The sequence below is a fragment of the Anomaloglossus baeobatrachus genome, chromosome 5 (genome assembly GCF_048569485.1).
Source record: "Anomaloglossus baeobatrachus isolate aAnoBae1 chromosome 5, aAnoBae1.hap1, whole genome shotgun sequence".
Classification (NCBI taxonomy): Eukaryota; Metazoa; Chordata; class Amphibia; order Anura; family Aromobatidae; genus Anomaloglossus; species Anomaloglossus baeobatrachus.
The window spans coordinates 235,738,141-235,765,327 of record NC_134357.1 but is presented as its reverse complement, the minus strand read 5'-3'; the positions used below and the strand labels follow the sequence as shown (position 1 = coordinate 235,765,327).

Below are 27,187 nucleotides of genomic sequence, written 5' to 3'. Positions count from 1 at the left end.
GACACAGAATATTGGGGTGTCTGTGAATTTGAAGAAGTGTACGTGTTCATGAGGCCAATTTCCATCCAAGGCATTTAGTATTTGCCCTAATGTAACCCATATTTCCTCTCCTGTATACTCAATCACTTAGTGTGTGTTCCTTACAGATTTGCCCAGCAATAAGTGTCTTGGTTCTGGAATTTCACAGGAGCATCAGGTAGATTAAATTAAGAAGTTATAACCTCATTTTAAAGTTTGTGTACACAGTGTAGATTTAATACACCTACCGTTTTTAAGTGTTTTTCTTGTATTTTATTTTTTTTTAGCGTAGAAATATGGCTGCCAGTAAAGTTGAATGTGTGGATAAGGAAAAGATGAGTCATTGCCAGTATAAGAGAGATATGATGCCTGAGAAAATGGGTAAGTAATAACCACTACATCACCATACAGAAGACTGAAGAAGAATCCTTGCGAACTTGATCTTTGTACAGTCCCTGACAGAAGTTCTATCACTTATCCATGTTATGTAAATAAAAGCTTATAACCTGACTTTAAATTCATCCATTGGTTTCATAAATTACTCTTTTGACAGCTGAAACCCTCCCAAATTTGTTTTAGGTTATGAAAATAAAGTTGCTGCAAAGCTGAAATATTGATCATTTAATGAACACAGAAAGGTCAGATTTTGGCAAGACAAAAGTTTTGTCGCCCACAGAAAGTAATGTGAAATTCAAACAAATAATTAACTTCTAATACAAAGATATGTTGCATAACATTGGTGAATGAAGTTGTGTTGCTATTAGAGCCATATTTAATATTTTGTGTGACTTCGATGAGCTTGAAGGACTGCATCCATGCGGTTCAACAATGATTCATACAATTTATTCATGAAGTCATCAGGAATAGCAAAGAATGCAGTCTTACATGCCTCCCAGAGTTCATCTAGATTCTTTGGTTTTGTCTTCCAAGCTTCCTCTTTCATCCTACCCCAAACATGCTCAATGATGTTCATGTCTGGTGACTGGGCTGGCCAGTCCTTGAGCACCTTGATCTTCTTTGCCAGGAGGAACTTTGTTGTAGAGATGGATGTATGAGATGGAGCACCATCCTGCTGCAGAATTTGACCCCTTTTATGATAGGGAATGTAAGAGGTAGCTAAAACTTCTTGATTTTTTTAGGCTATTGATATTGTCTTCCACCTTGCAAATGTTTTGCACACCCCTACACTGAATGTAACCCCAGACCATGATCTTTCCACCACCAAACTTAACTGTTTTCTGGATCCATACGGGCTCCAGTAGGTCTCCTGCAGTATATGCGGCGGCTGTGGTGTAATTCAACTGAAGATTCACCAGAGACAGAGAAATCCACCTTCTGCCACTTTTCCAGCGGCCATCTGTTTAGCAGGCTGTGGGCCTTGGCAAATGCCACATGTTTTTTTTAATTGCCTTTTGTTTAGTGCTGGCTTCTGGGCACTAATTCGACCATGGAGGCCATTTCTAGACAGAATCCTACAAACTGTTCTAGTTGACACAGGGACTTGAGGTGACCAGGCCTTTTGGAGCTCTGCTGCAGTGGAAGAGGGGATGGCTTTGGATTTTCTAACCAACAAACGTTCCTCCTGAGCAGTTGTCTGCCGGGTCTGCCGGACCTGTGCTTGTCAAAAACATCTCCAGTCTCTTCAAATCTTTTTTTAATTCTTTGTACTTGACGCAGAGACACATTAAAGGTGCCAGCCACCTCTGCAGTGGATCTGGTCTTCAGCCTCTTGATAATCAAGGCTTTGGTCACAGGGTGGATTTTTGGCATGTTGTCAGAGGTAAAGTTACAGTTCAACTGAAGGTCTGGGGTGCTGGGTTTCTTTAATACACTCCCACTAATTAACCGATCATTTAGTGAGCACAGGTGAGGATGTAAACTAGGATTGGGAGCATTATTTGACAAGGCGACAAAACTTTTGTCTTGCCAAAATCTGACCTTTCTGTGTTCATTAAATGATTAATATTTCAGCTTTGCAGCAACTTTATTTTCATAACCTAAACCAAATTTGGGAGGGTTTCAGCTTTCAAAAGAGTAATTTATAAAACCAATGGATGAATTTAAAGTCAGGTTATAAGCTTTTATTTACATAACATGAATAAGCGACAGAACTTTTGTCAGGGACTGTATGACAGTGGACAATTCAGTCATTACACTTGTGTTTTTGCAGATGCATCAGGTATAAGGTATCCCTGTGTTAAAAAGACTCAAAGGATGAGAAAACCTATCAAGGTATATATTTTTTCTTTTCTAATGAAAAAAATAAATTGAAATAGATATATGTCGCTTTGGGGCAGGCTGTTTTGTCATTAAAAACAACTCCTTACTAAGATGGAAGTGAAATCTGAACTTGCTACTAGAGGCGGTGGCTCTCTTGGTACTTAAGCCACAGATTTCATAAAGTAACCTCCCAACTTGATTTGTAAAATCGGCTAGTATAGCTGGATTATTATTTATTTAATGACACAAACCTGTAACATTATTTTTTACACTAAGAACTTATCATTGTGCTGATTGCTATCCCATCAACACATACAGTTCATAAATTTACCTGTCAGACTCTTAAGAGGAGGCCGGCAGTAGGGTCTAAGTGCAAGGCCAAGCCTCCTGCACAAGCAGCTCATTTACATAAAAAATTGCCAATCTATTTCTATAAAAATAAAGATACAGACTTATAAAATAAAGGCATGGACCTATGTGACTGCCATACTTTGAACTCTCCTCTGATTACTACTGTCCTGTGTTAAAATCCTTTTAACTCCTTAATGACTAGTCTATTTTGAGCCTTCAGGACAAAACAATTTTTTCTTTATCGTTCCTTATGGGAGACCCAAACCATGGGTGTATAGCTTCTGCCTCCGGAGGACACACAAAGAACTACACTCAAACGTGTAGCTCCTCCCTCCCAGCATATACACCCCCTGGTAGCCAGTCCTAGCCAGTTTTTGCTTTGTGTGTCAGGAGGATCACACACACACATGCATCCTCTTTGATTTTTCATTTTTTCTAAAGATTTGGAAGAAAAGCGGGTCCACTGGACTCCCGGCATGTCCCTTCTCACCCCCCTGGCGGCGGTGCTGTTAAGGTTGACTTCAGGGCAGGAGCCCTTCATGCCGCGCTCCTTCACCATCCCTTAGGGGCTCTGGCTTGAAGTTAGAGCCAACACGGTTCTCACTGCCTTGCAGGAGACCGGTCTCCATCCACAGCCCTTTTGCAGGACCCTGCTGGACGGAGCACTGAACCCCCCACCCCACCAGGGACTGGGCCCTGCGTCTCAAAGCTAAGTATAGAGACGTTATTCAGAGGGTCCTTCTGCAATGTGGGGCACTTTTAATGGGGGGGACAGTGATTTACTTTGATAATGCTGCTTTTTACTGTGTTTCCGGCCGGTTCCACGGTTTTTACTGAGAACCGCGCCGATGATGCCTGATTGTCGGCCGCATGCATAACTCTAGGCCCCGGCTTCAGCCGCGGCCTAGTTTCGTTTCGTTCCCCTGCATGTCAGTCATGCAGGGGGACACTGCAGCGCCGCCCGCCGGCCGCTCTGCACAGGGGAGGACACTCCTATCTGAGGAGATGATTCCCTCCCCTGTACATCTCCTTAGCCCTCCGATTCCCGCTCCTGGGGGCACCCCCGCCCCCCCCCCCTCACTCTGGCGCCATTTTCTCAGCGTTCTTAGTTGGTCGGCGCTGGCTGCTCTGCAGTGCAGAGGGAGTGAATATCTGGCTGGGGGTCCAGGCCTGGATTCCGGAGGGCGCACATAATAGCGGCCTGATAAGTCACAACCTTTGGTTGTGCACTTTTATGCACTCTCAGGGCATTCTGAAGGAGTTAATTCTTTATTATAGAACCTCCTCCTCAGCAGCATGTCTCACACTAGGAGCAAGGCTCCAAGGCTGTACACTACATGTTCTGCATGTAAACTCATATTGCCTGAACCGGCACAGACCACACACTGTAATGGTCTCATGTGGTGGTGCCTCAGCCTGGAGTCTCCCCAGGCTGAACCCCTGTCTTGGGTAGCATCTTTTTCCAATGCTATTTCCCAGTCCTTTGCAGACTCCAGTGGACAGTTGTCTCTGACGCTACTAAGCATGCATCAGCCCCCTTCTCAGGGTGCCTCTGATGCTCCAGCTCGCTCTGCAGAGCTCACAGAGTCTGTTTCATCTAATCCCAGACCCCGTCCTCCTAAACGGAGACGCAGGGACTCCTCTCCTTCCTCGTCCCACGGCTCTGCCTCACGGGCCGAGTCACAAGGCGAGGAGGATACCCTTACTGTGGGCTCAGACGCTTCGTCTCTGTACCCCATTGATACCGATGGTGATGCAGATGTTAGCGATTTGATAGCATCCATTAACTCCGTTCTGGACCTTAACCCTCCAGTGTCAGAAGAACAGGCCTCTTGGGTAGGAAAACATCAGTTTATCTCACCTAAGAGAGCAGGCCACTGTGACTAAACCCAGGGCCTGTCCTGACAAACGCTTTCTTAAGCGTACTTCTTACTTACTGGGGGCTCGGACGCTCTCCATGTACCCTATTGATCTGTCCGAAAGTGACGCAGATGCTAATGATTTGATTGCGTCCATTATATTTATACTGGACCTCAATCCGCCTGTATCAGGGGAGCACCCCTCTTTGGCAGAAAAGCATCAGTATACCTTGCCTAAGAGAACAAGGAGTCTGTTCCTTATCCACTCCACCATTCAGGTCACTGTGACCAAGCCCAGAGCTTGTCCTGACAGACGCTTCCCAGAGCGTGGTTCTGATGACTGTTTCCCCCTTCCACCAATGGTGGTCAAGGAGTGGGCTCATTCACCAAGGGTGGACCCTCCGGGGTCTAGATTTTCAGCCCGGACAGTTGTCGGCTCCTCTCTGAGGATCCCACTGTCCGCCAGGTTGTCCTTCTGGCCAAATCTATATATGAGGCGGCAGGGGCCTCGTTCTCCCCATCTTTGCAGCAGTGCGAGCTCTCAAGCCATCTCTGCTTCTTGGGAGGAGATGCATTCCCTCACCAGGGCCTTTTTGCCCGAATTGGTTGCCTTAACTTCCAGGCTTCAGTCTTTTCATCCTGTAGCTGGAGACTGTCACCGCACTGCGGTGGCCTCGGCCACTTCCCTCGCTATCCGCAGGTTCCTGTGGCTTCGAGAGTGGAAGGCAGATGCTTCTTAAAAGGTTCCTTGCTGGACTCTCTTTGGCTGGGACCAGTCTATTCGGTGAACAACTGGATGAAATTATTAAGGAAGCTTTTGGCAGGAAGAGTACTTCCATGCCACAACCCAGGAAACCTTCCAGGGCAGGAACCAGTCGAGGTTTCGTTCCTTTCGTTTCCTCTAACTGGTCGTCCTCTAAGCCCTCGGCCTCGTCCACTATCTCGGCCAAGGTCCGTAAACCAACTGGCGCATGAAGCCGTGTCCTAAGTCGGCAGGAGCTGCTGCCACCAGGGCAGCCTCCTCTTGATTATCTGGCCACGCCAGTAACGTCCTTGGTCGGTGGCAGGCTCTCCCTCTTGGGCGACGTGTGGTTGCAACACGTCTTCGATCAGTGGGTGTGGGTTACCCTCTCCCACGGCTACAAAACTGATTTTTGTCTGACAACCCCCCCTGCTCCAAGGCAGCCACCTTCTCACAGGCCGTGGCATTCTTGCAGGCCAATGGAGTAATTGTACCAGTTCCCGAATGGGAACGGTTCTGAGATTTCTACTCAAATCTCTTCCTAGTCCCCGAAAAGGACGGTGCTTCCGACCTGGATCTCAAGCTTCTCAACAAGCATGTTCAGGTGCGGCAATTTTGCAGAAATCTCTGCGATCAGTCAATGACCCAAGGAGATTCTTAGCATCCATCGACATCAGAGATGTCTCTCTGCATGTGCCATTCGCAGTTTCCCACCAGCGTTGGCTACGTTTTGTAATCAGAGAGGAACATTTCCAATCGTGGCTCTCCCCTTGGGTTAGCCACGGCCCTTTGTGTATTCACCAATTGTGGTGCTGCTCCTCCAGGGGTTGGTAGTGATTCCTTTCCTGGACGCCCTTCTAGTCAGGGCTTCATCCAGTGCAGACTGTCAGCGGAGTGTCTCGCTCACTCTCGCCACGCTTGCAAGTCCACTCTGACCCCGACCCAGGAACTTACGTACCTAGGGATGCAATTCGAGACTTTGCTGGCGCTTGTGAAGCTGCCCTTAGTCATACAGCAGTCTCTTCATCTGGCGGTTCGCTCTCTGCTGAGGCTCCGCCGTCATTCCATCAGGCACCTCATGCAGGTGCTGGGTCAGATGATGGCGTCAATAGAAGCGGTTCCCCTTGCCAGTTCCATCTGCGTCCCCTGCAGCTGGACATTTTCCGCTGTTGGGGCAAGGGACTTCTTCCTTGCACAGACTGGTGGCTCTGTCGCCACAGACCAGGAGCTCTCCTTAAGTGGTGGCTTCGGCCCCTCTCTCTGTACCAGGGACGCTCCTTTCTGGCCCCGTCCTGGGTGATTCTGACCACGGGCCAGTCTATCCGGCTGGGGAGCAGTTTCTCCACCACCGAGCATAGGGCACTTGGACACCGTCCGAATCAGCCCTCTCGATCAATGTGCTAGAAATCAGGGCTGTAGTCCTTGGACTCGCAGCTGCCTAGCAATGTTGGAAGTTCAACATATCCTTCAGTGGCCGGAGGACTCCGAGTCCACCATATCCGCAGTCCACATCCCAGGCGCAGAAACCTGGGAGGCAGATTATCCCAGCCGTCAATCCGTGGGCAGCGGCGGGTGAGCCCTGCATCCGGCAGTGTTCCGGTCAATTTAGCAGGCGGGGCACTCCGAAAGTGGATCTATGGCATCCCGGCACAACAACAAGGTCCCGGTTTACGTGGATCGCTCCCACGATCCTCAGGCCTTGGCAGCGGACGCGCTGGTTCCAGATTGGTCCCAGTTCCGTCTGGCCTACGTGTTTCCCCCTCTAGCTCTCTTGCCCAGAGTCCTGCGCAAGATCAAAATGGAGGGCCGTCGGGTCGTACTTATCGCCCCAAGCCCAGGCGAGCTTGGTTTCCAGACCTGCTCCGTTTGTTCGTAGAGATGCTGTGGCATCTCCCGGACCGGCCAGACGTTCTCTCAGAGGGTCCGTTTTCCACAACAATTCTGCGGCTCTCAGATTGACGGCGTGGCTCTTGAGCCCTGAATCCTTACGGCTTCAGGCATTCCTTCCGAGGTCATCTTCACTATGACTCAGGCTCGGAAGTCTTCCTCGGCCAGGATTTACCTCAGGACTTGGAGAATTTTCCTGTCCTGGTGTCGTTCTTCCGGCCATGCTCCTTGGCCGTTTTTTCCTTGCCGACCATCCTGTCCTTTCTACAGTCCGGCCTGCAGCTAGGTCTGTCCCTCATTCCCTCAAGGGACAGGTCTCGGCTCTGTCAGCTTTGTTCCAGCGGCATATCGCCCGACTGGCCCAGGTGCGCTCCTTCATGCAGGGCGCATCTTACATCATTCCGCCTTACCGGCGGTCTCTGGATCCCTGAGACCTTACTCTGGTCCTCATGGCCTTACAGAAACCCCCCTTTGAGCCTCTTAGGGAGGTTTCGTTGTTTAGTCTTTCACAGAAAGTGGTCTTTCTGGTGGCCATAATTTATCTCAAGAGAGTCTTTTATTTGACTGTGCTCTCTTCGGAGTCACCCTTTTTGGTTTTTTTCGCCAAGACAAGGTGGTTCTCCGTCCAACTCCGGGCCTTCTCCCTAAGGTGGTGTCCCCTTTCCACCTTAACCAGGACATTTCATTGTATTCCCTTTGTTCGGCCCCTGTGCATCGCTTTGAGAAAGCGTTGCATACTTTAGATCTGGTGCGGGCGCTCCGGATCTATGTGTCACGCACCGCTGCTCTTAGGCGGTGCACCTCTCTTTTTGTGCTGACCACAGGTCAGCGCAAGGGTCTCTCGGCTTCTCAACCGACCCTAGCTCATTGAATAGGTCGGCCATATCCGATGCCTACCAATGTTCTCAGATGCCTCCCCCGCTGGGGATTAAGGCGCACTCGACCAGAGCCGTCGGTGCCTCTTGGGCTACGGCTCAGCAGGTCTGTCAGGCTGCCACGTGGTCTAGTCTGCACTTTTTTTCGAAGCACTACCAAGTGCATGCTCATGCTTCGGCAGATGCGAGCTTGGGCGGACGCATCCTTCGGACGGCTGTCGCCCATTTGTGAAGTTAGGTTTCGCCTACTTCTCAGTTTATGTTTATTTCCCACCCATGGACTGCTGTGAGACGTCCCATGGTTTGGGTCTCCCATAAGGAACGATAAAGAAAAAGAGAATTTTGTTTACTTACCGTAAATTCTTTTTCTTATAGTTCCGACATGGGAGACCCAGCACCCTCCCTGTTGCCTGTTGGCAGTTTTCTTGTTCCGTGTGTTTTCACCGGCTGTTGTTGTAGACAGAGGTTCCGGTTGTTCCGGGTTTTGCTCTATCTCTACTTGTGGGTGGATGTCCTCCTTCAGCTTTTGCACTAAACTGGCTAGGACTGGCTACCAGGGGGTGTATATGCTGGGAGGGAGGAGCTACACGTTTGAGTGTAGTTCTTTGTGTGTCCTCCGGAGGCAGAAGCTATACACCCATGGTTTGGGTCTCCCATGTCGGAACTATAAGAAAAAGAATTTACGGTAAGTAAACAAAATTCTCGTTTTTCATTCTCACAGGTGCCATATTATTATTATTATAGCGCCTTTAATTCCATGGCACTTTACAAATGAAAAGAATATACATAATAACGACAAATGCAATAATCATAAACAATACAAGGCACAGACTGGTACAAGAGGAGAGAGGACCCTGCCAGCAAGGGCTCTCAGTTTACAAGGGATGGGTGAGGATACAGTAGGGGAGAGTAGAGCTGGTCGTGCGGTGCTATGGCGGACTGAGGGTTACTGCAGGTTGTAGGCTTGTCTGAAGAGGGGGGGTCTTCAGGTTTCTTTTGAAGCTTTCCACAGTAGGTGAGAATCTGGTATGTTGGGGCAGAGAGTTCCAGAGTATGTGGGATACACGGGAGAAATCTTGTATGCGATTGTGGGAAGAGATAAGATAGGAGTAGAGAAGGAGATCTTGTGAGGACCGGAGGTTACATGCAGGTAGGTACCAGGAGACTAGGTCACAGATATAGGAAGGAGACAGGTTGTGGATGGCTTTGTAGGTAACACAGTACCACAATATTACCTTGCATTGCACATTGTAGGTCATGGTTAGGGTTTTGAACTGAAGTCGTTGGGCAATAGGAAGCCAGTGAAGGGATTGTCAGAGAGGAGAGGCTGGGGAATAGTGAGGGGACAGGTGGAGTAGTCAACAGCATAGTTTAGAATAGATTGTAGGCTTGCGGGAGTGTTAGAAGGGAAGCAACAGAGCAGAGGGTTGCAGTAGTCCAGCATTTTTATTTATCCATAGCTATATGAGGGCTTGTTTCTTATAATATTCATTGTGCTGTATAAATAAGAATCTAATTTTATAGAATATATAAAAATCTTTATACTAAATTAAAGAACAAAAAAAAAGGATTTTGACACCTTTCACTACCTCCTCAGTCCTAAAGTGGGTACTCCTATCACTGACCTTTGTGCTTATGATCTGGCCTCCTATTTCACAGAGAAAATATCCTTCGTGATATTGGCTCCCGGCCACTAAGCATCATGATTCCCATCCCTCCCCACATCCCATCTGGCTCCCTCTCCACGTTTGACCCAGTCACAAAAAAAGTCTCCAGGCTCCTCTCTTCTTCTCGTGCTACCGCTTGTAGTGTTCACCTTTTTGCCTCACACCTTCTCCAGTCCCTCTCTCCAGTCGTCATTACTCACCTAACTAAAATCTTCAATCTCTCTCTGTTCTGGTATCTCCAGCTCCTCCTTCACTCTATCATTACTCCATCATTAAAATAGCCTTCTCTTGACCCATCCTGTACAAACAATTACAGACCAGTTTCCAATCTCTCCTTCATCTCTAAACTCTTGGAGAACCTGATCTATTCCTGTCTCATCCGTTTCCTCTCTACTCACTCTCTTTTAGATCCATTACAGTCTGCCGTTCGCCCCCTACATTCTACATGGAATTACCCCAATCAAATTGGCCAATGACCTTTTGACAGAAAAACATAATGGTGACTACTCTCTGCTTATTCTTCTTGACCTCTCTTCAGTTTTTGACACTGTTGACCACCATCTTCTACTTGCCATGCTCCACTTAATTGGCCTGAAGGACACAGCTCTCTCCTGGTTCTCTTCCTATCTTCCTGACCACTCTTTCAGTGTATCATATGCTGGCCCCACATCTTCTTCTCTTCTTCTCACTGTTGGGGTCCCTTAAGGTTCAGCCCTTGGCCCTCTTCTCCGGCGGCTGGTGCTGGGGCGTCTGTACGTCGTCTCTAGCAGCTAGACTGGCACTGCGGTGCGGGCGGCGAGGACTTCAAAATATGTGGAGCTTGTGGCTCAAGCTCTCATCTGCGCATGCACCACCTCCAACCCATTGATCTCCCAGCAGTGGACTTAAGGAAAATTGCGCCCGGAGGTGGCGCTTGTGCAGATGAGATCTCTGCTTGCCAGTGAGCCGAGAGCTCAATCTGCGCTGACTCCGGGCACCATTTCTTTGAAGCCCGTACCGCAGTGCGAGCCCCTACACAGCTGCTCCAGCCACTGCAGCCCAAGTCCCAGCTTCTGCTGCAGCCCCAGCACAGCCTACAGTTTCTGGGACACCACGACAATACCTCCTGTGACTCTGCTCTGGCACCACTGCTGCCCCCTCCAGTAAGACACCACCAAATTATAAGACGAACCTCATTTTTTTTTCACCTTTTTTTTTTTTTTTGCTCTGAATTTGGGGTGCATTTTATAATTCGGCTCGTCTTATAAACAGAAAAATATAGTATCCGTTTCCCTTTTTGTATTGAATTACTGAAATAAATTAACTTTTTGATCATTTTCTAATTTATTGAGATGCACTTGTATGTATATAAAATATAGTGGAACCTTGGATTACAAGCATAATTGGTTCCGGGAGTGTGCTCTTAAACCAAGTGACTCTTATATCAAAGCGAATTTTCCCATAGGAAATAATTGAAACACAGACAATTCGTTCCACAACCCAAAAACATTTACTGTATTTATACAAACGTATTACAGTGATACAAAATAATGTACTGTATTCATATAAAATTATTACACTACACAAATACAAACTTCTGTACAGTACAGTGAAAAGCATATAAAGCAAATTAAACTGCACTTTAGCATACAATAAAATTGTTGGTGTGCGGTAGGTACAGTATAAGCAGAAAAAGTACAATATTGTATCCACAAATGCAAATTCATAGACATGCTATATAGTAAATACTGTAGTGTACAATGGTATACTGTATACAGAAAGTTACCTTCAGAGCAGGTCAGAGCGCGGTAAAAGGACAGAACCTGAAGTGTGCACGGCGAGTATTTGCTCTTCTTGCAAATCATTGCTCGTAAACCAAGTTACAAATTTTGAAAAAGCTTTGCTTGTCTTGCAAAAAAACGCTCTCAAACCAAGTTACTCTTAATCTAATGCTCCACTGTATATATTTATTTTGTATAATGTTGTGAACCATAACACTTTCATGTTTTCATTTTAAAAGACACTAACTGTAGTACCCGGCATTGCCCGGGATAGTAACTGTTTCTCTGTCTTTCTCCTAGTCTCTCTGTCTGTCTCTCTATCTCTCTGTCTGTCTGTTTCTCTATCTGTCTGTCTATCAGTCTCTGTCTGTCTGTCTGTCTCTCTCTTTCCCTGTCTGTGTCTATCTGTGTGTTTGTCTGTCTGTGTCTGTCTCTATCAGTGTCTGTCTATCTCTCTGTGTGTCTGTCTGTGTCTGTCCCTGTCTGTGTGTCTGTCTGTGTGTCTGTCTCTTTCCCTGCCTGTCTGTCTTTCCCTGTACATCTGTCTTTTTCCCTGTACATCTTTCCCTGTCTGTCTGCCTTTTTTCCCTATCTGTCTCTGTCTGTCTCTGTTTCTTTCCATGTCTGCCTCTGTCTCTTTCTCTGTCTGTTTGTCTCTTTTCCTGTCTGCCTCTGTCTGTCTCTGTCTTTTTCCCTGTATGCCTCTGTCTGTCTCTTTCCCCGTGTGTCTGTCTGTCTCTTTCTGTCTTTCTGTCTGGCTTTTTTTCCTATCTGTCTCTGTCCGTTTGTCTCTGTCTCCTTCCCTGTCTGTCTCTCTCTGTCTGTCTGTCTCTCAGTCTGTCTGTGTGTGTCTCTCCACTGACATCATATTACCTCACACAAGCTTCTTATACTAACAATTTCCTTTGTTCCTATAGCAACCAATCACAGCCCCTATTAACCTGTAGCTCCCAGCTCCATTCACTTTAATCAAGGCAGGTTTGTTGGAGAGTAACTGTAAAACACGGGGTTAAATTGTCCCATCAAAACATAGTCTATGACGTTCCCTGAGTGAAATGAGGTGTCTGTGCAAAAGTTTGTGATTGTAAGTGCGACGGTGCGGATTCCTTTAACAGACATACAGACATACATACACACACAGACACACACACACACACACACACACACACACACACACACATTCAGCTTTATATATTAGATTAAAAAAAAACAGCCATTAACGATCACGGGTTAAACAGCAAATGCACTAGCAGGATGCAGCAGGCCCCCTATGGTAAAGTTGGGGGCAACACAGATGCAGAATACTGATAAGGCTACATTCACATAACTGTCCCGTTTTTGCGGTCCGCAAAAAATGGTTCTGTTTTTCATGGATGCATCCGTGTGGCATTCGTGTGACATCCGTTCCATTACGTATACGGGCCATGTATCTTCAGTGTGTCATCCTTATGCCTTCTGGATTTTTTGCGGACCGCAAAAAATGGAAGCAGCTAGATAGATAAATAGATATATAGATAGAGGGATAGATAGAAGGATAGATAGATAGAGGAATACATAGAGAGACATAGAGATAGAGGGATAAATAGGGGGATGAATGAATGTATGAATGAATGAATGAACGAATAAATGAATGACTGAATAAAGGGATAGCTAGAGAGATAGATAGATAGTTAGATAGATAGATAGATAGATAATAGATGAGAAGGACATATATAATGTCCCTTTCTCCAGCATTTTGTAATCTTGCACCCTTTAGTGCATTTCATGTGGCACTAAAGGGTGCCTAGCCTTGTATTTAGCCAATAAATAAATTAATTAATTAAAAAAAAAATGACGTGGGGTCCCCCCTATCTTTTGTAGCCAGCTCAGGTAAAGCAGACGGCTGCAGCCTGCAGAACACAGCTGGCAGCTTCACCTTGGCCGGTAATCCAAAACAGAGCGCACCCCACGCTGTTATTTTAAATTAAATAAATAATTTAAAACAAAAAAACGTAAGGTCCGCCCAAATTGGATCACCAGCCAAGGTAATGCGGACAGCTATGGTCTGGCATTCTCAGACTAGGGAGGTCCGCGGTTCTTGGACCCTCCCCAGCCTAAAAATAGCAGGCCGCAGCTGCTCCAGAAGTGGCGCATCCATTAGATGCGCCAATCCTGGTGCTTTTCCCCAGCTCATCCCGATGCCCTGGTGTGGTGGTAAACAGGGTACTATATGGGGTTGATACCAGCTGTGTAATGTCACCTGGCATCAAGCCCTGAGTAGTGATGTCACGGCGTCTATCAGATACCCGACATCACTAACACAGTCAGTAATAAAAAAAAATAGACGACAAACATTTTTTATTTGAAAAAACACTCCTCAACTCATTCCCTCTTTCACCAATTTATTGGAAAGAAAAAACAAATCCGGATCCGGCGTAGTCCAAGGGGTCCCACGATGAGCCATACTCACTGTCCCAGTCAATGTAGAACAGAATGTTCCCCAGTGACTGGGAGAGCCGTGCAGTGGACCTGAGCTAACATCAATAGGTCAGCCCAGGTCACTGCAGGGCATGACCAGCGCTGACTTCAGGAGGTTAGCTAGGTACATTACCTGCGCTGATGTATGCCACTGCACTCCTGACGTGAGCACTAGTCACTGACTTCTATGCCCGCCGCGTTCTCAGATCACCTCTCGCGAGCGGCCCATGACGTCACCGCTAGTCACAGTCTCGGGTCGCCCGCGAGAGGTGATCTGAGAACGCGGCGGGCATAGAAGTCAGTGACAAGAACTAACATCAGGAGTGCAGGACTTGATCACCGCAGGTAATGAACTTTACTAACCTGCTGACGGCAACGCTCATTATCCCCGCGGTTGCTCGTACTGCAGTGCGGGCAGATGCTGACACACTGCAGTGCGGGCAGATGCTGACACTGCAGTGCAAGCAGCTGCGGGGGAGCGGAACACAGACAGCAGGGGCACTCGATGGAGGTCACACGGAAGTGCTTCCGTGCAGATTTTGCGGACTCATTCACTTATATTGAGTCACGGTCCGTTATTACGGAACAGAATAGGAATGGACATATGGCATCTGATGTGTTTTTTTTTGTAGGATCGGATACACACGGGAGAGCTTCTGTGTGCCATCCGATCCTACACAAAAGACATTGAAAAGATAGTCCTGTCAGTAGGTCCGCAAAAAAAACAGGAACTGAGCAGGACAAATGGAACGGTCGTCTGAATGAGCCCCAAGACAACCACGCACAGCCTACCATTTTGTGGAGGGGGTAGTTGCTGGTATTAGACATACTAATCACCGTTGGCTGCTGTGGTGAGCCGACTGCTGATCCCTGCACATGTCTGCGATCCACCTGCGCCAGTTTGCCACTTAAATTGCGTTGTCAAAATGTGGTAGCGCAGTTTAAATGGCTGCAGTTTGGATTGCACCGTTCGCCGCCGCCATCTGGGACCCCGTGACGCGGTCACGGGGAGCCGATGGTTGCCATGGTAGCGATAGGTAATGTGATGACCCCTCTTGCTATAATGACGCACTTCCTTTAAAAGCCAACAGAGCGGCTGCTCTTTTAGTAAGGCTACGTTCATACACTGCATATTTTTTTTACCACAAAGATGCTGCGTTTTGGACGCATTTTGCGCAATGCATTTTTTAAGTCAAATCAATTGACTAAAAGGGCTCAAAAACACTGCAAAAATGCAATAAGAATTGACATGATGCATCTTCAAAAACGCAGCCAAAAAAAGATGCAGTGTATGGACAGCAAAATAGAAATCTCATAGACTTTGCTGGGGGAAGGAAATGCATGCATCTTTGTGACCTCAAAAACGCACCAAAAATGCAGTAAAAGATGCACTGTGTGCATTTTTGATGATCAGAGCTGTGCAGCTCTGATCATCAGAAATGCACAAGATATCAGACTGCTGATCCATGAAGTCCACTAGGGTAACTAGTAAAATAAATAAAAAAAGTAAAAAAAAAAGTTTTTAAAAATATGAAAAAATAAAAAAATCCCTAAAAGTTCAACTCACCCCCCATTCGCCCCATTGAATAAAAAAGACTGTTACCAAATTCATGTATATTCTTAATTTATCGCCACGATCAGAAATGCCGGACCTATCAAAATATAAAATCAGTTAATCTGATCGGTACATGGTGGGGTGAAAAAAAAATTCCAAACGTCAAAATTATGTTTTTTGGTCGCCGCAAAAATTTTTAAAAATACAATAACAGGCGATCAAAATATAGCATCCCCATAAAAATAGTATTATTAAAAACAACAGCTCAAGACACAAAAAATAAGCCTTCACTGAGCCGCAGATCCCAAAAAATGAGAATTCTACGGGTCTTAGAAAATGGCGCCAAAAGCTTAGTTCTGTTTTGGATAAACTTCTGAATTTTTTTAACCTCTTAGATTAAAGTATACATGCTTGGTGTCTACTAACTTGTACCGACCTGAGGCATCACACTCGACATATCTGTGTTACCATATAGTGAACATGGTAAATAAAATATCCCAAAAACAATTGTGCACTTGCACTTTTTTTGCAATTTCACTGCACTTGAATTTTTTTTTCCTGTTTTCCAGTACATTATATTTACCATGAAACTAATGGTTTCATTCAAAATTACAACTCATCCCACAAAAAACAAGCCTTCATATGGCAAGATTTACGGAAAAATAAAAAATATACGGCTCTCAGAATAAGGGGAGAAAAAAACGAAAATGGAAAATCGCCCGGGGTGAAGGGGTTAAGATCAGTGTATGGGTTAGTTTTTGTGTGGAATAAGCTGAATCAACATTTTGGGATATGTACATTTTGATCAAAAATAAAAAATCTTTGAGTTGCCCAGGATGTTTAAAAAAAAAAAAAAAAAAAAGGTTTCACTTGTCCTACATTGAAGCGCATGTGTGTCATGTCACCACTGCAGCACAAGTGACAGACCGGCAGATCTGTGACATGAGAACAGTGGAGGTGGCATTACAGCATTCCCTGCTCCTGTAAACATTTATTATACTGTATATTGATTATTGGAATTGTCTCTTGCAAATCTGGTAATCAGTATTTATCAAGGAATGATTGCAACCATGCTTATATGTAAACAACACCCCTTGATTTAGCCCCTACCCTTCTCCTAAAATTACAAATTTGAAATCAAAATTGAAAATCACGCTTAAATTTTAAAAAGAAGACATTTTGTTTTTTGGCAAAGTCGCCCAGACCTAGTAAAATATATTTTACAGAAACTTGTCAAGCCATTATTCACATATTGTGTGTTCTACATTTTTTTTATATCTTTCCAATCAGTTTAAATGCTGTAGATGTGCTTTGTGAATGTCTTATTTACTGAGATGCTCGGAATTATAAAGCATTCTTTTGTTCTGGAAATTTTAGTCTGAAATTCTGAGGTTTGGGAAAGTGGAGAGAAGACTGGAAGTCACATTGGACGACCATTATACAGGTCCTGAACTTCTTTGCAAAGGGGAAAAATCATTATCACGTATTAGAGCAGGTCAGTCATATTGCACATATTGCATTTTTACTGTTGGCCCAATATGGTTCTTGCTTCTGTGTTATCAATTTCAAGCCAGTAATTCTTGTTACTATAATCACAATTAAGGCAACCAAATAAAACTATATATAAGTAACAACAAGGAAGCATGAATTAAAAAGAAGCTGCCACTTGCTCAAAATAATTGAGTGAAAGGCAATCTGTCAGCAGGTTTTTGATACCTGATCTGAGAACAGGAGCTCACAGAAAAAAATGTTTTTGGAGTAACCAAGAAAAAAACTAAATCACAGTAAGGCTATGTGTGCACGTAGTGTAATTTCATGCATTTGCGCAGCGTTTAGCACTGCATGTAAATGCGCGCGCCCTTCTATAGATAGAAGCTGCTAATCACACAGGGGGGGCGGAGTGGGACTTGAGCTCACCTGCTCCTCAGTCTGACTAATGATAAAGCAACTGAAGTTTAAACTAACAGGTCAACAAAAACACAGTTTGTGATAAGAGACACACACCTGAAATCTCTGTGTTAACCTTTGCATCATTCTGTCTTCAGATTACATAGCTAAAACTTGATGACAGATTTTCTTTAAATACATTGTAAAGATCCATGAGATGTCCTGATTTTGATGATCTTTTCCATCTTGCACTGCATCACTGAATTGCAGAGATATTCACACTTCTTCTGGAGTGCAGTATGTGAAATTTCTGCTGGTAATACAACCTGGCATTTCTTCAGAGTCTTCCCTGGGGGGTGTGCATTCACCCCTCTTTCCCAGATACTGCCAATCACCGCTTGACAATGTCTGAGATTGGTAGACTGCTAGATCATCTGCTGAGTTGTGATTGGTTGCATCTGGGAGGGAGGGGTAAAAGCACACTCCCCTAAAGACTGTGATGTAACGCCCAGTTCACTACAAGCACAGATTTCACATACTGCACTCCAAAAGCAATACATTTTAGTATCTCTGCAGTACAGTGATGTAGCCAAAACAGAGAAAAGTAGCAGAAGCTCAGGGATATTTACAAAATATTCAACTACATTTTTTGAAGCAAGTGACGGGTCGAGGTGAGCGTGGTCAAATTAATTTGCAGCTATGATTTATTGAACTGACTCTTAAAGAGGTTGTCCAGTCTAAAATGTGACTGCAGACTTGTGAATCCTCACATCACATACACTGTGTGCGGCGAGAACTCTCCAGTATCAGAACCGCTGAAAGGGGGGAGAAAAGGCGCAAATAGGGTTTTACCCGGTATTAACCGTGTAAGGATGTAGAAAGATACACTCACCTGGAGCGGTTGTGCCAGTCACAACCCCTTGTAAAGCATATGAGTGTCCGCGTGGTTCCAGCAGCAGCCCCGTGAAGACTTAGTGAAAAAAAGGACATATATATATATATATATGTGAGAATCGGGTTTTAGCCGCGCTAAGAAACCACTGTTGCCAGGATGTAGTTTATATTGAAAAACTCTTTCTTTATTACAGCATCCAACGCGTTTCAGAGACATAAGCCGTCTCCTTCTTCAGGGAAAAAGAGAATCAATTCTCTTTTTCCCTGAAGAAGGAGACGGCTTATGTCTCTGAAACGCGTTGGATGCTGTAATAAAGAAAGAGTTTTTCAATATAAACTACATCCTGGCAACAGTGGTTTCTTAGCGCGGCTAAAACCCGATTCTCACATATATATATATATATATATATGTCCTTTTTTTCACCCAGTATCAGAACCGGGAATGGCGGCCATAAACTTGTAGTGATTGGGGCTGCGCCCATCTAGTCGAATTCTGGTCCGGAGTATGGATATTGCATACTCGCGGCCACATGTCTGCCGTCCCTGACTGTGACACTGGAGAATCCTCACACCGTACAGTGCATGCGATGTGAGGATTCACAACTCTGCAGTCACATAGGGACATTTAAATATTAGACTCTACGCTCTGCTGATTTTCATTGGTATGGCCCTTGTCATTGTGCTGTAAATTTTCCGTAATGTTGGTTGGTGCTATAAGGGTGCAAACATTAAATATTTGCAGCGTTTTTGCTGTGTTTTTTTCCATCCAATATTGTCTCAAAAACTGACGACTTTCCTGATGCCAGCAAAGTGAATGGTTTTCCTGAAGTCTCATGCGCATATTGCCTAATTTTTCCTCGCAGCTTTTAAGCAGTTTCATATCTGTAGCATGTCAATTCTTACGGCAATATTAACCCATTCTGATGAATAGGGAAAAACACGCTCATATAACACAGCGTTTTTCCTGCCAAATGATGCGTTTAGGTGCATACATTTCTGCTACAAATACTTAGTGTGCTTATACCCTTTGGTTTCAGTGTCCATACATGTTAAAAAATGGTGGTGGTCCATTAACAACTTGAAATGATTGGTTTAGCAATATCTATGGCATGCCATTAAATTGTGGATTGATTTTCTCTTCAAAATTTGCTTTCTCTTCTTGGCGATGTGTACATTAGGTACTTATGGCTGTAGTTTGATATTGATGGACATGTGTGTTTTTTCACACTTTACACCTGTGACATGATGAACTATTTCATGTGGGTTTCTCTCTCTGGCCCTGTTCTCCCATGAAGTGAAGGGTGCCAAAGCATGGCTCTGCTCTTATTCACTTCTACGGGCGTATAGTAATTAGCAGAGCATGCATGTCTCTAGGACAGTGTAACTCACTGCTCACATTGCTGTTTAATTCCCTGGGTCAGTTCTGTGCCATATTGGTCACCACCTCCAGAGTACTTAGTCAGTGTATGTCTTCTGTAGATGGACACAGTAAGAGGAGTGCACCAGAGAGATGTCCGCAGGAACATGTCACACAGAATGATGAGGTAGGTAAAACGTGGAGAATTGCTCAAGGTCTGAAACAAACGTTTATTAAAGGATCATAGCTATAGAAAAAAAAGATCTGGAAGTGCACATCCAGGTATTATACAGTAACATACTGTGGCTAAGCAAAATGTACAAAACTGAACATGAGGTTCCTAATTACCATTTTGACCTGAAAATATATGCCCTCTGCCACATCATATGAAACCTTTCAGTGGCACACTAGCCCCCCCACTAATTCCACGCTAAGCCAGAGGATGGAGTGACCAAGGTAGCCATACAGCCCCCAAGCTGCAAGCAAGACCCCTCAGACTTATAAACACTGGCCACAACACAGCACCAACACCAGGCATGATAGATCAATGTATAATCTTAGGATGTATGGTCCATGACTTTCTTATTCTTTATCTACAGCTGTGATATGTTTAAGTATACCCTATAAAATGGGAACATTTACATTACTTTCTAATTTAATGTTATGCCTGTGTATTTTTTTTTTCCAATGTTGTGAACGTTTTAAGGCTTTAAACCTGACTTCTTATGAGAGGAATCTTCTGAATTCAAAGGTGAAGGATAGCGTTTTCCACCCTGGTAGGTACTACTAGTGCATTAATGCATTGCTATAGTTATCCCCTTGTACCCCATGCAATTTTGGTTGCTTAGCCTGATACTTCATTAAGAACTGGCCCATCTATGACAAAGTTGCCAACTATGTGGCTCTGGCCTTTTCCTCAAATCTTTCAACCACCCTCACCATCATAGCCAGGATACCATCTGACAGGCTGAATGTAATTTGCATTACCAAGAAAAGTTGTATATGAAATATTCATAGAACAAAGAAGATTGCACGAGACCGTACATATGCACCGATCCATCCATTCTGAGTATTTTGTTTTCGCAGATGGATCAAATAGCAGAAGTAGAGTGGACTCCGATTGTTTGGAAGATTACAGGTCTGCAAAAGACTATCAGGTAGCTGTAAATGCATGCTTTGGGGTCTGTAACATCCGTCCTCTAATCAACTCCTGTTAATAATGGCAAATTCTGTGCCACATGTAGACAGATTGCATAGAGGTTGTAACAGATGAGGCCACATCCCAGAGCGACAGCGAGGAAGAAATGTACCTGACAGCTGACCAAAGGGTTAAGGAAGAGGACGGCAATGAAGGTAAACATAACACAGGCCTGTATTTGTACAAAAAAAAAAACCTTTCTTTGTCGCTCCATTGGGAGACCCAGACAATTGGGTGTATAGCTTCTGCCTCCGGAGGCCACACAAAGTATTACACTTTAAAAAGTGTAACTCCTCCCCTCTGCCTATACACCCTCCCGTGCATCACGGGCTCCTCAGTTTTATGCTTTGTGTTGAAGGAGGCACACATTCACGCAAGCTTCACATTTTCGTCAGCAGCAGCTGCTGATTGTATCGGATGGAAGAAAAGAGGGCCCCTAACAGGGCCCCCGGCATGCTCCCTTCTCACCCCACTAAGTCGGCGGTGCTGTTAAGGTTGAGGTACCCATTGCGGGTACAAAGGCTGGAGCCACATGCCGTTTTCCTTCCCCATCCCTTAGAGGCTCTGGGAGAAGTGGGATCCTAACCGGTCATCCAGGCACCGGGACCGGGCTCCCTCCGCAGCCCCTGTGGGATTCTGACGGACAGGAGACTGAGTATCATCAGGGACAGGCCCTGCATCATAAAGGTACTCTGTGTCCCCTTGGGGACGGTGCATGGAGCACTTGGTCTCAGACGCTGCAGCGGCTGCTGTTTTTGTGTGACGACCGGGATTACCGCGCCGACCGCACCTGCTTGCCGGCCGCGGTATTAAATTTAGTCCCCGGCTTTTGCGGCCTAGTGCATTAAACTCCCGCCCCCGGGCCTGCCAGTCAGGGGTAAGGGCGGGACGGTCGGCTTGACGTCGACAGTGAGGGCTGGAGCATACTTTAGTGTCCTCCTCCCCCCTCACTCATCACTCTGGGGCACCAGATTCCCGCACTTTATTAAGCACGCCCACGGCTCCCTCCTCCCCTTAGAACGCCGGCAGCCATGTTTTAAACACATTCTGCCGGTGGAGGACTTCTGGCTGCAGCTCTGGGAGACCCAAGGCAGGGAATCTGGTGGACACACACCGCTCTGGGCGGTCGGTAAGCCACACCGGTCACCCGGTGCTGGTCCCCCTAGGGTGCCGAACTGTATATATATATATTATATTTGTATACATTTTCTAGCTTCGGCCGCAGTGTTTAGCCTTTGGCTATATACCCTCAGTGATTACTCTCCTAGGAGAGAACAGCATGTCGGTCACAAGGAGCAAGGGTGCCAAGACACAGGGTTATTTTGCAACCTGTACCTCTTGTGCGGCTATGCTACCTGCAGGTTCCACCTACCCTCACTGTGAGCAATGCTCGGGCCCTGTGGCACTCGCTCAGCCGGAGCCTCGGGCACTGGTGGGACCCTCGGCCCAGGTAGAACCGCCGGCCTCCCCTGTCCAGGCGGCAGGGACAGAGTTTGCAGTTTTAGCTGAGAAACTCTCTGAGTCACTTTCACAATCCATGGCTCAGTCTATGGACAAATGGTCTGCTAAGATACTAGAAGCCTTACAGTCCAGACCGGCCCTTACACAGGCCCCGGGCACTGCGGGGTCATCGCCCCCAGGCCCTTCTCTGTCTGCGCCGCAGCATGCTCCTGGGGTGGCCCCTAGGTATCACGTGGAGGACTCCGGCACGGACCGCAGTCCCAGACCGGCTAAGCGGGCTCGCTGGGAATCTTCCCCGACTTCATCTCGCTGTTCGGGGTCTCAGCTTGAGGACTCTCTGGAGGATGAGGCAGAGGTCGCAGCCCAGGGCTCTGACCCTGACGTTGCTCTCAATCTTGATACACCTGAAGGGGACGCCATAGTAAATGACCTTATAGCGTCAATCAACCAGGTGCTAGATCTATCTCCCCCGCCTCCACCTGTGGAGGAGTCGGCTTCACAGCAGGAGAAACACCAGTTTAGGTTTCCCAAACGTACACGGAGTGCTTTTTTCGATCACTCTAACTTCAGAGATGCTGTCCAGAAGCACAGAGCTTTTCCGGACAAGCGCTTTTCTAAGCGCCTTAATGACACACGTTACCCCTTCCCCTCTGACGTAGTCAAGGGTTGGGCTCAATGTCCCAAGGTGGATCCTCCAGTCTCTAGACTGGCGGCTAGATCCGTCGTATCAGTGGCTGACGGTTCATCGCTCAAGGATGCCACTGACAGGCAGATAGAGCTCCTAATGAAATCCATCTTTGAAGCCACAGGCGCGTCTTTTGCCCTGGCCTTTGCAGCCGTGTGGGCACTCCAAGCTATCTCAGCTTGTCTGTCTGAGATTAATGCGGTCACACGTACCTCTGCTCCGCAAGTAGCGTCTTTGACTTCTCAGGCGTCGGTTTTTTCATCCTACGCCATGAACGCCGTCCTGGACTCTGCTAGCCGTACAGCGGTAGCATCCGCCAATTCGGTGGCAGTCCGCAGGGCCATGTGGCTACGCGAATGGAAGGCAGACTCTGCTTCCAAGAAGTTCTTGACCGGTTTGCCTTTTTCTGGCGACCGATTGTTTGGCGAGCAATTGGATGAAATTATTAAGCAATCTAAGGGAAAGGACTCGTCCTTACCCCAATCCAAGCCAAAAAGACCTCAGGAACGGAAAATTCAGGCGAGGTTTCGGTCCTTTCGGCCCTCAGCCAGATCCCAATCATCCTCGTCCAACAGGCCACAGAAGAGCCAGAGGAACTCTTCTGCATGGCGGTCTAAGTCACGTCCTCCAAAGACCGCCGGAGGCACCGTCTCTAAGGCGGCCTCCTCATGACTTTCGGCCTCCACAAACCGCATCCTCGGTCGGTGGCAGGCTCTCCCGCTTTGGCGACGCCTGGTGGCCACATGTCCAAGACCGATGGGTGAGAGACATTCTGTCTCACGGTTACAGGATAGAGTTCTGCTCTCGTCCTCCGACTCGCTTCTTCAGAACATCTCCGCCCCCGAGCGAGCCGATGCACTGGCTCAGGCGGTGGACACTCTGAAGACAGAAGGAGTTGTGATTCCCGTTCCCCTTCAGGAACGTGGTCGCGGTTTTTACTCCAACCTGTTCGTGGTGCCAAAAAAGGACGGATCATTCCGTCCCGTTTTGGACCTCAAATTGCTCAACAGACATGTGAGAACCAGACGGTTTAGCATGGAATCCCTCCGCTCTGTCATCGCTTCGATGTCACAAGGAGACTTCCTAGCATCAATCGACATCAGGGATGCCTATCTCCATGTGCCGATCGCACCAGAGCATCAACGCTTCCTGCGTTTCGCCATTGGGGACGAACACCTTCAGTTTGTGGCACTGCCTTTCGGCCTGGCGACAGCCCCACGGGTCTTCACCAAGGTCATGGCATCCGTTGTGGCAGTCCTACACTCTCAGGGCCACTCGGTGATCCCTTACTTAGACGATCTCCTGGTCAAGGCACCCTCCCGGGTGGCATGTCAACACAGCCTGGCCGTTGCTCTGGAGACTCTCCAGAGGTTCGGGTGGATCATCAATTTCCCAAAGTCAAAATTGACTCCGGCCCAATCACTGACTTACCTCGGGATGGAGTTTCATACTCTCTCAGCGATAGTCAAGCTTCCGCTGGACAAACAGCGTTCGCTGCAAGCCGGGGTGCACTCTCTCCTTCGGGCCCAGTCACACCCCTTGAGGCGCCTCATGCACTTCCTGGGGAAGATGGTGGCAGCGATGGAGGCAGTCCCCTTTGCGCAGTTTCATCTGCGTCCACTCCAATGGGACATTCTCCGCAAATGGGACAGGAGGTCGACGTCCCTAGACAGGAACGTCTCCCTTTCTCTGGCAGCCAAAACCTCTCTTCAGTGGTGGCTTCTTCCCACTTCTCTGTCGAAGGGAAAATCCTTCCTGCCCCCATCCTGGGCTGTGGTCACGACGGACGCGAGTCTGTCAGGGTGGGTAGCGGTTTTTCTCCACCACAGGGCTCAGGGGACCTGGACTCCGACAGAGTCCGCCCTTCAGATCAATGTTCTGGAGATAAGGGCAGTGTACCTAGCCCTAAAGGCGTTCCATCGGTGGCTGGAGGGCAGGCAGATCCGCATACAGTCGGACAACGCCACGGCGGTCGCGTACATCAACCACCAGGGCGGCACGCGCAGCCCCCAAGCCTTCCAAGAAGTTCGGCGGATTCTGCTGTGGGCGGAGACCACAGCCTCCACCATCTCCGCAGTTCACATCCCGGGCGTAGAAAACTGGGAAGCAGACTTTCTCAGTCGCCAGGGCATGGACGCAGGGGAATGGTCTCTTCACCCGGACGTGTTTCAAGAGATCTGTTGCCGCTGGGGGACGCCGGACGTCGACCTCATGGCGTCTCGGCACAACAACAAAGTCCCGGCATTCATGGCACGGTCTCAAGATCACAGAGCTCTGGCGGCGGACGCATTAGTTCAGGATTGGTCGCAGTTTCGACTGCCTTATGTATTTCCTCCTCTAGCAATGCTGCCCAGAGTGTTACGCAAGATCAAGTCCGACTGCCGCCGCGCCATCCTCGTCGCTCCAGACTGGCCGAGGAGGTCGTGGTACCCGGATCTGTGGCACCTCACGGGTCAACCGTGGGCACTCCCAGACCGACCAGACTTGCTGTCTCAAGGGCCATTTTTCCATCTGAATTCTGCGGCCCTCAACCTGACTGTGTGGCCATTGAGTCCTGGCTACTAGCGTCCTCAGGCTTATCTCAAGATGTCATTGCCACTATGAGACAGGCCAGGAAACCAACGTCCGCCAAGATCTATCATAGGACTTGGAGGATCTTCTTATCCTGGTGCTCTGATCAGGGTTTTACTCCCTGGCCGTTTGCCTTACCCACTTTTCTTTCTTTCCTTCAATCCGGAATGGACAAAGGGTTGTCTCTCGGCTCTCTCAAGGGACAAGTATCTGCGCTATCCGTATTTTTTCAAAAGCGTCTAGCCAGGCTTCCGCAGGTCCGCACGTTCCTGCAGGGAGTTTGCCACATAGTCCCACCTTACAAGAGGCCGCTGGAACCATGGGATCTTAACAGAGTGCTAAAGGCTCTTCAGAAACCACCTTTCGAGCCACTGCGGGATGTCTCCCTTTCACGTCTTTCGCAGAAGGTGGTCTTTCTAGTGGCAGTCACATCGCTCCGTAGAGTGTCGGAGTTGGCAGCGCTGTCATGCAAAGCCCCCTTCCTGGTTTTTCACCAGGATAAGGTGGTTCTGTGTCCGGTCCCGGAATTTCTCCCTAAGGTGGTATCCCCTTTTCATCTCAATCAGGATATCTCCTTACCTTCTTTTTGTCCTCATCCAGTTCACCAATGTGAAAAGGAGTTGCATTTGTTAGATCTAGTGAGAGCACTCCGGCTCTACATTTCTCGCACGGCGCCTCTGCGCCGTTCTGATGCGCTCTTTGTCCTTGTCGCTGGCCAGCGTAAGGGGTCGCAGGCTTCCAAGTCAACCTTGGCTCGGTGGATCAAGGAACCGATTCTTGAAGCCTACCGTTCTTCTGGGCTTCCGATTCCTGCAGGGCTGAAAGCCCATTCTACCAGAGCCGTGGGTGCATCCTGGGCATTGCGGCACCAAGCTACGGCTCAGCAGGTGTGTCAGGCGGCTACCTGGTCGAGTCTGCACACTTTCACGAAACACTATCAGGTGCATACCTATGCTTCGGCAGATGCCAGCCTAGGTAGGCGAGTCCTTCAGGCGGCGGTTGCCCACCTGTAAGAGGGAGCCGTTGTCGGCTCTTTTTATTGGGGTATTCTTTTACCCACCCAGGGACTGCTTTTGGACGTCCCAATTGTCTGGGTCTCCCAATGGAGCGACAAAGAAGAAGGGAATTTTGTTTACTTACCGTAAATTCCTTTTCTTCTAGCTCCTATTGGGAGACCCAGCACCCGCCCCTGTTCCCTTCGGGCTGTTGTTCTTTTGTGTACACATGTTGTTCATGTTGAATTGTTCTTTTGGTTCATGGTTTCAGTTCTCCGAACATCCTTCGGATTGAATTTACCTTAGACCAATTTATAACTTTCCTCCTTCCTGCTTTTGCACCAAAACTGAGGAGCCCGTGATGCACGGGAGGGTGTATAGGCAGAGGGGAGGGGTTACACTTTTTAAAGTGTAATACTTTGTGTGGCCTCCGGAGGCAGAAGCTATACACCCAATTGTCTGGGTCTCCCAATACGAGCTAGAAGAAAAGGAATTTACGGTAAGTAAACAAAATTCCCTTCTTTTCACAATTTGTAATGGTTTCTTCCAAGACAGCCTTAAAGGGAACCTATCACCACTTTTTTAGTGTATAAGCTGCGGCCACCACCACCGGGCTCTTATATACAGCATTCTAACATGCTGTTGTATATAAGAGCCCAGGCCCCTGTGAGAACATAAAAACACTTTATAATACTTACCTAACGATCATGCGGTGGGCCATATGGGCGTCTCTGGTGCCGACACCGCC

The 27,187-nt window shown here is 47.2% G+C and overlaps 1 protein-coding gene across 4 annotated transcripts in view; it reads left to right on the top strand.

Moving 5' to 3' along the window:
• The window catches only part of LOC142311093 (uncharacterized), a 53,034-nt gene that overhangs the window by 18,566 nt on the left and 7,281 nt on the right, over positions 1-27,187 (top strand). For all 4 annotated transcript variants that reach the window (XM_075349184.1, XM_075349183.1, XM_075349181.1 and 1 more), the window contains exons 6-13: positions 147-196; positions 306-399; positions 2,189-2,250; positions 16,769-16,886; positions 19,652-19,716; positions 20,236-20,305; positions 20,616-20,686; positions 20,774-20,882. In XM_075349184.1, coding sequence (XP_075205299.1) covers positions 147-196; positions 306-399; positions 2,189-2,250; positions 16,769-16,886; positions 19,652-19,716; positions 20,236-20,305; positions 20,616-20,686; positions 20,774-20,882 — 639 coding nt within the window. The remainder of the gene's footprint in view (positions 1-146; positions 197-305; positions 400-2,188; positions 2,251-16,768; positions 16,887-19,651; positions 19,717-20,235; positions 20,306-20,615; positions 20,687-20,773; positions 20,883-27,187) is intronic.